Source organism: Maylandia zebra, linkage group LG7 (genome assembly GCF_041146795.1).
Source record: "Maylandia zebra isolate NMK-2024a linkage group LG7, Mzebra_GT3a, whole genome shotgun sequence".
Lineage (NCBI taxonomy): Eukaryota > Metazoa > Chordata > Actinopteri > Cichliformes > Cichlidae > Maylandia > Maylandia zebra.
This window is the reverse complement of record NC_135173.1, coordinates 34,433,865-34,447,030: the sequence shown is the minus strand read 5'-3', so window position 1 is coordinate 34,447,030 and position 13,166 is coordinate 34,433,865. Positions and strand designations below refer to the sequence as shown.

Here is a 13,166-nt window from a genome sequence, read left to right as displayed (position 1 = left end):
CATTCCAGTGAGGGGTTGTGCTAGACAGACCCATCATCCAGCTTCATGCCGACCACAGCCTTCCTGATCAGTTTGTCCAGCCTGGATGAGTCCTTCTTTGCTGTGCTGCTCCCCCAGCACACCACAGCATAGAACAGCTCTGGCAACTACCGACTGGTAAAACATCCTCAGTAGCTTCGTGCAGATGTCAAAAGACCTCAGCCTCCTGAGGAAGTACAGTCTGCTTTGGCCTTTTTTATACAGGTGCAGCGTGTTGTATGACCAGTCCAAGTTTGTTGTCCACCCACAGCCCGAGGTACTTGTATTTGTTGACCACCTCCACCTCCTCTCCCTCTATCCGAACTAGTCTGGACCTCCCGAAGTCCACAACCAGTTTCTTGGTCTCTCATGTGTTGAGCTGCAGGTGGTTTGAGTGACTCCCATGTGACAAAGTTCCTCGCCAGACTCCTCTACTCCTCTTCCTGGGCCCTGTTTCAGGAAGCCGGTTTAGAAAACAGAGTGAAAAACGATACTCAGGGTTGAGTAACCCCGAACTGTCCAACTCGGAATATTCGGTTTCAGAAAGGCTGATAACAATTAGTTCAGTCAACGCGGAGTTGCTTTAACCCCAAGTGAAGCGCGCAGGACGAGGATACATAAAGCCCTGATAAGCGGAGCACAGATTAAGCGAGTCACCATGGAGACGGAGGGAAAGAAGGCGCGGTCAATGTATTTTACAGCGCTTGAGGCCGAAATTCTGATGGCAGCATATGCTGATAACATGCAAATTCCGCGGAAAAAAGTAAAGTTAGCCACAGCTGCAAAAGAAAGGGAGCATGCATGGCAAAACATAGCCGACAGAGTCAATGCGTGAGTGTTAATATAAACATTGATCTAGGGATTTCCACCCATTTAACACGTTATTTTATCATATGTTATTTTATTTGTTATTTTATACATTTTATTTTGTGACGTGATGTGAGCGCAGGTGCAACCCAACAGGCCCCAAACGTTCCTGGCAGCAAGTAAAAATGAAATAGAAAAATATAGTCCAAACAGGTAAGGTGTAATTGTATTATGAGCCATAGTGCTTGGTCTGTTTGTCCGATGTAAATCAATTGCAGTTAGAGGCTACATTAATTTCCTTTCTGTAAGCACTTATTGAAATTATCTGAGCACATTACAAGTACATATTTGCTTACTCTGTATGCTCAAATGTGGCCCGTTATAGCCAACAGAAAAAAAGCGGAGGCCCGAAAAACAGGTGGGGGTCCTCCACCACCACCACTCACAGAGGCTGAGCAGTTGGCCCTCAGCCAAAACAGTGGGCGCCCTGTGGCCGAAGGCATCTCTGCGGGGACATCCTCTGAGTCAATAACCCCGCAAGACACAAGTGCCTACATAGGGGGTAAATTCAAAATAATACATGATGTGCATACATCCTTTCTTCACAGTCACCTTTGCAGTGCTACTCATTCATTTGATAAACTCTTTACCATAATGGATTATTTTGTAGTGAAGTTATTTTCCTACTGATTTTGCCTTCCCTCAGTCTTGGTTGTCTTTGAGAGCATAATGACAATGAAGTGTAAGGTGCTTGGTATGTTTGTTAATTGCCATTTGGTCCCTTGTAAGTTATAAGTGACCTGTATAAACCTCATATTCTATCAGTTGATGGTGGTGGTGTACTGCATCTGGTGCAGCCTCCTGTTGAGCCAGACCAACATGCAGTTGTGAGTAATACTCCACAGATTATATGAGGTTACAGTAGAACAGCAATGTTGTTTATTTCTTTACTACAGGAAAATAATGAAGAAACATTGACAGCTGTTACAGAGGAGGAAGCAACAGAGACACTTTATGAGGTTTACATCTTTTAATACTTTGTGTACAGGAAACACAGGTGACCAATAAAGCCAGTTGAACAAAAAATCTGTTTATTCTTCTTTCAACATGTTGAGGTGATGGGTCAAAGGAAATGATTGTGACATATGGTGTCTCTGACTGCACTTCCATCTTGTATGTCCGTGGGAGGGTCAGGATGTTCATGGTTTGGATCACTGCTGTTTGGTTCAGAAGGACAGTGTTCTCCTCTAATTGTGGCAATGTTGTGAAGAATCACACATGCCACAATAATGTCACATGCCCTTTCTGGGGTGACCCTGAGTCTTTGCAGGCACTGGAACCGGGCCTTAAGCATTCCGATAGTCATTTCAATTCTGGCTCTTGTCCTGCAATTAGCCAGATTATATCGCTGCTGTGGGCCCGGTTCAGGGTCAGAGTAAGGGGTAAGCAAATAGGGTAAACATGGATACCCCCTATCACCAAGCAAGTAGCCAGTGAACTCTCCTAAGACAGAAGGATACACTTCAGTTCAAATGTCCCTGAAGCAATTGGTCTTTATATATTTTAAAGTATTCTCAACTCACCATGTCCAAATTTTGTGCTCAGTGTACATTCACGGAATATTTGTGAGTCATGGACAGAGCCTGGCCACTTGGCTTCCACATTTGTGATAATGTTGGCAGCATCACATATGATCTTCACAGTGCAGAGAACACAAATTAGCATCCATTACTATAATGAAATAATTTGTTAGTTTGAAATGCTACAGGGAACTATGTACCTGTACATTAATGCTGTGGAAAGACTTCCTGTTCACATAGTCTCCTTCATTTACTGAAGGTGCAATGATTGGAATGTGAGTGCCATCTATACAGCCAATCACGCCTGGGAACCCTGAAAATAAATGTAATATTTAAGTAGTAGTTCAAGTATCACCACATCATGTATTAAGTTTTGTTCATCCTGATACCTGCAATTTTGTGGCATCCCTCTTTGATTAATCTTGTGGGTCTATGACCGGGGAACACCACAAACGAGTACAGGAGACGTTTCAGTGCAACTGTAACATTCCTGACTGCCCGACAGACGGTAGCCTTGGAAACGTGCTCAGCGTCACCAATATTATACAGAAAGCTCCCGTTTGCAAAAAAAACCGAAGTGCAATACAAATAATATGTACAGAACTGAGAGAATGTCCGCGATGTGTCACATGCGTAATATATGGCCTGAGGATGTTATCCAAATAAATTATAGATTGTGCTGAAAAACGGTAACGTTCGCACAGACAATCATCAGGAAATGATAAAATGTCCAAACGCGCTCTGATCACTCTCTCCCGGCGGAGAGCTCTGCGGAGAATTTGGGCTTCACGATCTACTGGCTCTTCAAGGAAGGGGCACGCCATGTCTGACACTTCCTACTGTCAGGTTTCCGACAAAGGGGCGGAGACAGTCAGGGTTAGTTGTAGTAAACCTGCTAGGGGGCAGGTTAGCTTCACGGCGTGTGTCGTCATAGTGACTCACTCAGGCTTCAGCTGAACTCGCTTTGTGAAACCGAAAACCCAGAGTTTTCGTTAACTCAGGGTATACTTACTCAGTTTTTCCACTAAACCGGCTTCCTGAAACAGGGCCCTGGTCATCCCAGATACACCCCATGATGGCCGTGTCGTCCACAAACTTCAGAATATGGCATAATTCAGAGTTATAGCAGAAGTCAGAGGTGTACAGGGTGAAGAGAAGAGGGGAAAGCACAGTTCCCTGTGGTGCCCCTGTGCTGCTGACCACAGTGTCAGATGTGATGACCTTCAGCCTGACGTACTGTGGTCTGTCAGTGAGGTAGTCGGAGATCCAAGCGACCAGGCAGGGGTCCGCCTGCATCCTGTTTAGTTTTTCCTGAAGTAGACGGGGCCGGATTGCATTAAAGGCACTCAAAAAGTCAAGAAACAGGATCCTGACCGTGCCCTTTCCCTTTTTCAGGTGTGAGTGGCCTCTCTGTAGAAGGTACAGGATGGGATCCTCCACTCCGACATCCGACATCAGCTGATTCTACGGGGCTAACTGTGCATTGCTGCGATGCCCTGACATACTTAAACAATGTTAGTCTTCACAAATATGTAACATTTATACATGTCTTAGACTTCAAACCAAAAGGAAAATGCTCACCTGGTAAAGATTATTTGGTGTTTGAAATTAGGTGCATTTCAATCACTGTCATAATAATAATGATAATAGTAACATGAGGAGGGCAAGAGAGTACCAAAGCATTCTCAAATATATTATTATGATATATGGATGCAATTACAATAACCTAAATAAAATATAAGAAAAGCTTCCTCTTGTTTTTGGTGGAAGATGATTTCTCAGGCGTTTCCAGTTACTGAGGCAGGAATGCATAGCAATGCACTTAACACATATTAGGTCATTCAAACCTGCTGATCCTGTTTCTGGAATCTATCAGAATGTGTCAACCCCTCCTTCTTTTGCTCTCTGTCAAAACTGTAAAACATTCACATGCATTCCCTGACACTTTGTCTATGGGGAGAAATGGCACAGAAAGGATTTAAAATTGCTGGTGACAAACTCTGCTGCGCGATCTGTTTGGATCTACTGAATGATCCTGTGACTATTCCCTGTGGACACAGCTACTGCAGGGACTGTATTAAAATTCACTGGGATGGACAGGATCAGAAGCACATCCACAGCTGTCCTCAGTGCAGACAGACCTTCATACCAAGGCCTGCTCTGGTGAAAAACACCATGTTAGCAGAGTTAGTGGAGGAAGTGAAGCAGACTGGACTGTATGCTGTTCCTGCTAATCACTGCTATGCTGGACCTGGAGATGTGGCCTGTGATGTTTGTAGTGGGAGAAAACTGAAAGCCTTCAAGTCGTGTCTGCACTGTGTGGTCTCTTATTGTGAGCGCCATCTACAGCCTCATAATAATGTAGATGGATTGAAGAAACACAAACTGGTCAACCCATTCAAGAAGCTTCAGGAGAACATGTGCTCTCACCACAATGAGGTAATGAAGATTTTCTGTCGCACGGATCAGCAGTGTATCTGTTATTTGTGCTCCATGGGTGAACATAAAGGCCACGACACAGTCCCAGCTTCAACAGAAAGAACTGAAAAGCAGAAAGAGCTGAAGCCGTGTCTGGAAAATTTTCAAATAAGAATTCAGGACAGAGAAGAACATGTTAAGGTGTTTCTGCAGGAAATGGAGGCCATCAATCAGTCTGCTGATAAAGCTGTGAGGGACACTGAGAAGACATTTGAACAAATTTTCTTTCACATCAAAGAAAAAAATTCTGATATCCAGCAACAGATCAGATGCCAACAGAGAACTGAAGTAAAACGAGCTAAACAGGTTATGGAAAAACTGCAGGAAGAGCTCAGTGAACTGAAAAGAAAACATGCTGAACTGGAACAGCTCTCTCACACAGAGGATCACACTCAGTTTCTACACATGTTCCCTTTGTTCTCAAATTTTACTGAATCTACAGAGATACCTTTTACTAAACGTCATCCTCTGCTGTACTTTGATGATGTGCCGGCTGCTGTATTAGAGGTGAAAAATAAACTGCAGGATGATCTTCAGGAAGGATGGCAAAAAGTTTCCCGCACAGTGACTGATGTAGACGTGTTGCTACCTCAACCAGAGCCACAAACCAGAGCTGAATTCTTAAAGTTTTCAACTCAGCTCACACTGGATCCAGACACTGTAAACATGCGGCTGTTATTATCTGAAGAGAACAGAAGGGCAACATTTGTGAGTAAAAAACAGGCATATCCAGGTCACCCTGAAAGATTCATGAACAGGTCTCAGGTCCTGAGCAGAGAAAGTCTGACTGGATGTCATTACTGGGAGGTAGAGTGGAGTGGGTTTGGTATTTACATAGCAGTCGCATACAAAAGCATAAGCAGAACGGGAGATCAAAGTGAATTTGGAAACAATAGTGAGTCTTGGGCATTAGACTGTTACAGTAGTAATTATTCACTCAGTCATGGAAAAAATTGTTATAGGTTTACAGGCCCTGTGTCTTCCAAAATTGGAGTGTACCTGGATCACAAAGCAGGTATTCTGTCCTTCTATAGTGTCTCTGGCACCATGACTCTCCTTCACAGAGTCCAGACCACATTCAATCAGCCGCTCTACGTTGGACTGAGGGCAAGTCACTTCTTAGGATCAGACTCCTCTGCTGTGTTTGTCTGAGTTTGAGTAGGGAGAATCAAGTAATTACTTTGTGCTTTTCTTGTGCGTTTTTTTTTTTTTTAAATTAAATATATAGCCCTTGTTAGGTTGCACCCTGGAATGTTAAAGAGGATATGGACAAAATACATTTGCATGCAATAAAATAATTAACAAAAATGTCATGCTTTGACCAGAGATTTTAAATTGAAAAATTTAAATTTCATTTTCTGTATCTTTTAAACAATATTTTGCTCATCATTACAGTTTTTCATTGATGAAATGCAGTTCATTTTATTTTGTTCCATTTTTAACTCGTAAATATTTTCATAAAATGTTGTAGTAATGTATCCACAAGTTGATCACCATCATTAAATAAATTTGCTTTAAAAATGTGTTTCTTAAATGAAGTATGTGTGTCTGTTTATTTAGAACCATGAGTATTTTGTTCCATGTTTTGAATAACCAGTGGAGTTTTGTTGTTTCATTTTCTTTATTCATGCTTCTAGTTGCTCCATAGCATAGTGGTTTCTTGTTTGGCGAACGCATAGCAATACAATGGAGCCTGAACTTATCATCTTTTTTTTTTGACATTAAAGTTTTTTATTGATTTTGCATCATATACTTAAACCTGTATAAGAGGGAGAAAAACAAAAGAACAAAACAAACAAACAAACAAACAAAACAAAACAAGAAAACTGCTGGTGTGCACCCCTGCCCTTACAAGTCTAAAAGAAAGAAAAGAGAAACTAACTAACAGTGGGTTCCAAGAGAAGAAACACAGAAATGGGCAAATAAAATTGACGTTAAAGTAACATTTGGACCAGTGGCCACAGTTAATAGTCCTTCAGATTATGATAATATGGTCATGATTTCCTGTTTGCTTCAGATAGCTCCAAAAGTAGTCCCAATGTTCATCTTTGTCTTCTGTATCATTTTTAAGTTTATTCAGCATGGACTCATAGGAAGCAGTCTCTGCCATTGCTCTGATCCAGTCTTTCAGTTCAGGACGTACTGTAGTCTTCCAGTGCCTAAGGATAATCCTCGATGCAGTTACCAACCAACCATAACAACCGTAAAAATATTATTATGAATTCTTGGAATATGAGAACGGTCTCCTAACAAGCACAATTCAGGAGTTAAGGGCACTTCTAATCCTGACCAACCTTTTAAAAGTGTGACGACTGCAGTGGTTATGATTATAGGGAACATTCCCAAAAACAATGTAGGAAAGTCCCCGCCTCAATTTTACATTTCCAACAGAGATAGTCAGCCATAAGCTTCATACGGTGTAATCTTGTTGGAGTATGATAATATCTATGCAGAATTTTATATTGTATGCATTTGCTCCTCGCCTCCTTAACATAAATCCCATTTTCCGCCAAAATGCCCATCCATTTTTTGTTTGGAATTGGTGCATTTAAATCTTTCTGCCACAAAGTTTTACTATTGGAACATTCCCCACTTCTATTATCATTTACCAACCTATAAAAACATGATGCTGTGTGGTGCTCCTGAGGCATATTTATAAAATTTAGAACTAGATTTTCATGTCCCCTTCTGAACTTCAACGTCACACAATGTCTAATTTGCAAATATCTCCAGAAATTTTCCCTTTCAATTTATATGTTTGAACAAGGTCTCTATAGGTCATAAATTCCCCATCTTTAAATAAGTCGCTAATAACATTTATGGCATGAGACTGCCACAATTTCCAAAACACAATTTTTTCCCTATACGAATAGCTGGATTGTTTCAAAGAGATGAGTAAAACTGCACATGAGGTGATATTTTAAGAATTCTATGTATATTGAGCCAAACCTGGGTAGAGTGAAACAACATTGGGTTCGTTGAAGTGCAGCTTTGAGACAACATACCTTTTGGATCGAAGGGAGTATAAATTTCAGACTCTATACTTAGCCATTCCTGTCTGGCTTGATTTTCCCCCCAGTAATTAACCAATTTTGCCACCTCGAATGAGACTGAACATAATCTTGGATCGGGTAAACTTAAACCACCCTTCTCTCTAGGAGCATATAATTTACTTAGCTTGATTCTTGCCCTTTTCCCATCCCACAGAAACTGCTTAATTAAGTCTTCATACTGTTTAAAGAAACCAGGCGGTATCGCAATTGGTAACATCATTACTACATAGTTAAATTGGGGAGCTATAATCATTTTTACAATATTTATTTTGCCCCACAATGAGATTTTTAATTTGGCCCATTTTTCTATATTTGTTTTTATTTTTAGAAGGACTGGGTCAAAATTAAGTTGGGGGTAGGGCCTCCATATCTTGGCTTAGCCTAATCCCAAGATACTTCATCCCTCTAGGCACTCATTTAAAATTGAATTTTTCTACCATGTATGGATAGCATAGTGGGGATAGTGGCATTACTTCAGACTTTCCCCAGTTAATAGTATAACCTGACACCTCAGAGAACGCCATTAAATGCGGCACTGATAAAAGTGGGTCTGTTATAATGGCAAGAATATCATCAGCATAGAGGAGGAGTTTGTGTTCCTGCTGCCCACCTATGACACCTTTAATCTCCTTGTTTGATCTGATACTCACTGACAATGTTTCTATAAAAATTAAGAACAAAAGGGGGCTTAAAGAATAGCCCTGATGAGCTCCACGTGACAAACTAAAGAAGGGTGAAACCATACCATTTGATATTACCGCCGCCTTTGGTTCTTTGTATAGCACTTTAACCCAATTTAGAAAGTGTGGACCAAACCCGAACCGGAACAAGGTTGAAAAAAGAAAGCTCCATTCAATTTTGTCAAAAGCCTTCTCCTCATCTAAGGAGAAAGCTGCTATTGAAGTATCTTTAGACCGGCTCAGCCACATCAAATGGAGTAGCTTTCGAATGTTATCTGAGGAAGAGCGTGTTTTCATAAATCCAGTCTGATTTGGATGTATGATGATACCCAGAACTTTAAGGCTAGAACTTTTGTAAGTATTTTGCAGTCCAAATTCAATAAGCTTATTGGTCTGTAATTTGATGGATCTGTATTGTCTTTATCTTTTTTTGGTATTAGTGATATCAGTGCCTCATTAAATGTAGCTTCAGGGTTCATACACCTTTTTCAGGGTCAAATTCAAGCACTTTTTAAGCACTTTCAAGGTCCCTTTTCAAGCTTTTCCAGCACATTCCCCCCCACACAAAAAGAAAAGGATGCATGTTTCAATTCGCATCACCTCAGTGAGACCATGTGAAAAAACACCTTTGTTCCCCTTTTGTTAAGACATAGAAAAACGAACCACACAAAAATACTGCAAAAGGAAACGGTCGCCTTATATACATAGTGTATAAACTCAAAATGCACATTTCACTTAAAAATTAAGATGTGAAAATGTGAACAAATCAACTTGTCAGAGATATTCTTCTCCTGTTGAAAAAAACAAACAAAAAAGAAATAAATAAGTCATCTCATCAGATATTGATGCTTCTTTCCTGTGTGACAAAAAAAATAGGAGACATATGTTTGTTTGTTGTTTGTTTGTTTTTTAAGTTAATTCCCAATAAAACTGTTTTATTGCCAACTACAGGGTGGGCCATTTATATGGATACACCGTAATAACATGGGAATGGTTGGTGATATTAAAGTCCTGTTTGTGGCACATTAGCATGTGTGAGGGGGCAAACTCCTCAAGATGGGTGGTGACCATGGTGGCCACTTAGAAGTCGGCCATCTTGGCAAGGCAAGTTTATTTGTATAGCACAATTCAACAACAAGGTGATTCAAAGTGCTTTACAGAGACATTAGAAACAAGAACAAATAAAAAGCAGGATTTAAAATTGAATAAAACAAGCAAATAAACTAACTAACTAATTAACAAACAAACAAACAAACAAACAACAGTATATAAAATCAAAACAGATAAAATCAGAACAGTAGATAAAATCAGTAGTTAAATGTAAGTTTTGAAATTTAAGCTTAAAAGTGTGGATTTGGTGCTTTATTCAAATGCAGCTGAGAACAGGTGAGTCTTCAACCTGGATTTAAATAAACTGAGTGTTTCAGCTGATCTGAGGCTTTCTGGGAGTTTGTTCCAGATATAAGGAGCATAAAAGCTGAATGCAGCTTCTCCGTGTCTGGTTCTGACTCTGGGAACTGATAAAAGACCGGATCCAGATGACCTGAGGGATCTGGATGGTTCATACTGGGTCAGGAGGTCATTGATGTATTTTGGTCCTAAACCATTCAGAGCTTTATAGGCCAGCATCAGAACTTTAAAGTCTATCCTCTGACGGACAGGCAGCCAGTGTAAGGACCTCAGAGCTGGACTGATGTGGTCCACTTTTTTGGTCTTAGTGAGGACTCGAGCAGCAGAGTTCTGAATGAGCTGTAGTTGTCTGACTGATTTTTTAGGTAGACCTGTAAAGATGCTGTTACAGTAATCAAGCCTACTAAAGATGAATGCATGGACTAGTTTTTCCAGGTCCTGTTGAGACATCAGATCTTTTATCCTTGATATATTCTTGAGGTGATAGTAAGCTGACTTTGTTATTGTCTTAATGTGTTTTTCTAAGTTTAGGTCTGCATCCATCACTACACCCAAATTTCTCGCCTGGTTTGTGGTTTTTAGATGTATAGATTGAAGTTCTCTGGTGACCTGTAATTGTTTTTCTTTGGCGCCAAAGACTATTACCTCAGTTTTGTTTTTGTTTAGCTGGAGAAAATTGTGGCACAACCAGTCATTGATTTCCTCAATGCATTTACCAAGAGCCTGTACAGGGCCTCGGTCTCCTGGTGACATTGTGATATATATTTGTGTGTCATCTGCATAGCTGTGATAGTTTATTTTGTTGTTGTTTATAATCTGTGCCAGTGGGAGCATGTAGATGTTAAACAGAAGGGGTCCCAAGATGGAACCTTGGGGAACTCCACATGTGATACTTGTCTGCTCAGATGTGAAGTTACCTATTGATACAAAGTATTTCCTGTTTTCTACGTATGTTTTGAACCAGTTTAGTACAGTTCCTGAAAGACCTGTCCAGTTCTCCAGTCGTTTGAGTAATATGTTGTGGTCAACTGTATCAAATGCTGCACTGAGATCCAGTAAAACTAGGAATGACATTTTTCCACTGTCTGTATTCAGACATATGTCATTAAACACTTTGGTCAGAGCAGTTTCAGTGCTGTGGTTCTGTCTAAAACCTGACTGGAAGGCATCGTAGCAATTATTCTGTTTTAAGAAGTAACTGAGCTGTTGAGAAACTGCTTTTTCAATGATCTTACTTAAAAACGGGAGATTTGAGATCGGCCTGTAGTTGTTCATTTGTGTCTTGTCAAGATTGTCCTTTTTCAGTATAGGTTTGATTACAGCAGTGTTTAGTGATTCTGGAAACACACCTGATAATAAAGAAAAGTTGACGATCTGTAACAGGTCTGACTCTAAAGTCTTTGAGACCTTTTTGAAAAAACTTGTTGGCAGGACATCTAAACAGCAGGAGGAGGAGTTCAGTTGACCTAAGATGTCCTCCAGGTCTTTGCTGTTAATAGGTTGAAACTGTTTCATGGTGTTTAAACAGTTTTTTGGTGGACACAGCACATATCCTGGATCTGCTGTTGATGTACCAATTGCTTGTCTAATTTTTTGGATTTTTTCAGTGAAGAATTTGGCAAAGTCATTGCAGGCCATGGTCGAATGAAGTTCAGCTGCCACTGACACAGGAGGGTTTGTTAGCCTGTCAACTGTAGAAAATAAGACCCGAGCATTATGGCTGTTTTTAGTGATGATGTCAGAGAAGTAGGACCTCCTTGCATTCCTCAGTTGTAAATTATAATTGTGAAGTTTCTCTTTATAAATGTCATAATGAACCTGGAGGTTTGTTTTTCTCCATCTGCGCTCAGCTTTCCTACACTCTATTTTTTCATTTTTCACCAGTGTGGAGTTTCTCCATGGAGACTTTTTCCTTCCAGAGATAACCTTCACCTTAATGGGAGCAATAGTGTCCATTACATTTAACATGTTAGCATTGAAGCTATTGACGAGCTCATTGACTGACCCTCTGGGCAGGTCAGGTGTTAATGGGAAGACCTGGTTAAAAATTGCACTACTGTGTTCAGTTATACACCGTTTTGTGATCACTGTTGTTGATATATTTGTGTGGGCTGAGATTTTACTTTCAAAGAAAACACAGTAATGATCAGACAGGCCCACATCAGACACAGTAACCTTTGAAATGCTCAGGCCTTTGGAGATCAGTAGGTCAAGAATGTGTCCTCTATTATGTGTGGCCTCTGTTACATGCTGAGTCAGCCCAAAGTTGCCCAGAGTGTTACTCAGGTCTTTAGTCCCTTTGTCCTGAGGGTTGTCCACATGAATGTTAAAATCCCCAGCAATAATTACACAGTCAAAATCAACACAGATCACAGACAGCAGTTCATTGAGGTCATTAAAAAAGTCTGTGCAGTATTTGGGAGGCCTGTAAACATTAAGAAACACAACTTTGGATGGGGCCTTCAGCTGTAAAGCCACATATTCAAAAGACTGAAAACTTCCAGGAGATAGCTGCTTACATTGAAATGATTGATTAAATAAGACAGCAACCCCTCCTCCTCTCCTGCTCGCCCTGACCTCACTGATAAAACTGTAGTTAGGAGGGGTCGTCTCGATGTTTTTTTCGATGCTTTTGTTTTTTTCAGTGGGAAGAGGGCCATGTGACACATCAAACTTATTGGTAATGACACAAGAAAAACAATGGTGTGCTTGGTTTTAACGTAACTTTATTCTTTCATGAGTTATTTACAAGTTTCTCTTTGTTCACAGCCATTGACATGTCGAAGAGGTTAACACGTGAGGAGCGGATCGAAATTGTGTTGATATCTGGTGAACGCAGTAACCGGGTCATTGCAGCAGATTTCAATGCAAGACACCCTACGAGACCACCCATCTCCCATGCTACAGTTAGCAAACTGCTTGCTAGGTTTCGTGAAACTAGTTCAGTGTTGGATTTGCCAAAATGTGGACGCAAGAAAACTGTCACTAATGAAGAAACATCAGTGGCTGTCCTAGCTTCATTCAGCAAGAGCCCACAGCGTAGCACTCGCCGCATGTCACTGGAGAGTGGCATTAGTCGAACATCCCTTCGGCAGATATTAGCTACTCACAAATGGCACCCTTACAAACTCCAGCTACTG

General features: G+C 40.7%; 1 protein-coding gene and 1 long non-coding RNA gene across 2 annotated transcripts; one reads left to right on the top strand and one right to left on the bottom strand.

Moving 5' to 3' along the window:
• Positions 1–2,198: 2,198 nt before the first annotated feature.
• On the bottom strand, positions 2,199–2,660 carry LOC143419680 (uncharacterized). The gene is made up of 3 exons (XR_013099691.1): positions 2,606–2,660; positions 2,409–2,520; positions 2,199–2,328 (listed from the first exon to the last, which is right to left on the bottom strand). It is a non-coding gene; the product is annotated as an uncharacterized LOC143419680 (long non-coding RNA).
• A 1,690-nt stretch (positions 2,661–4,350) lies between these two features.
• On the top strand, positions 4,351–6,350 carry LOC101477979 (tripartite motif-containing protein 16-like). The gene has a single exon (XM_024802970.2). It carries the CDS (start codon positions 4,368–4,370, stop codon positions 6,033–6,035), a length of 1,668 nt encoding a protein of 555 aa, XP_024658738.2. The 5' UTR covers positions 4,351–4,367; the 3' UTR covers positions 6,036–6,350.
• Positions 6,351–13,166: the final 6,816 nt, after the last annotated feature.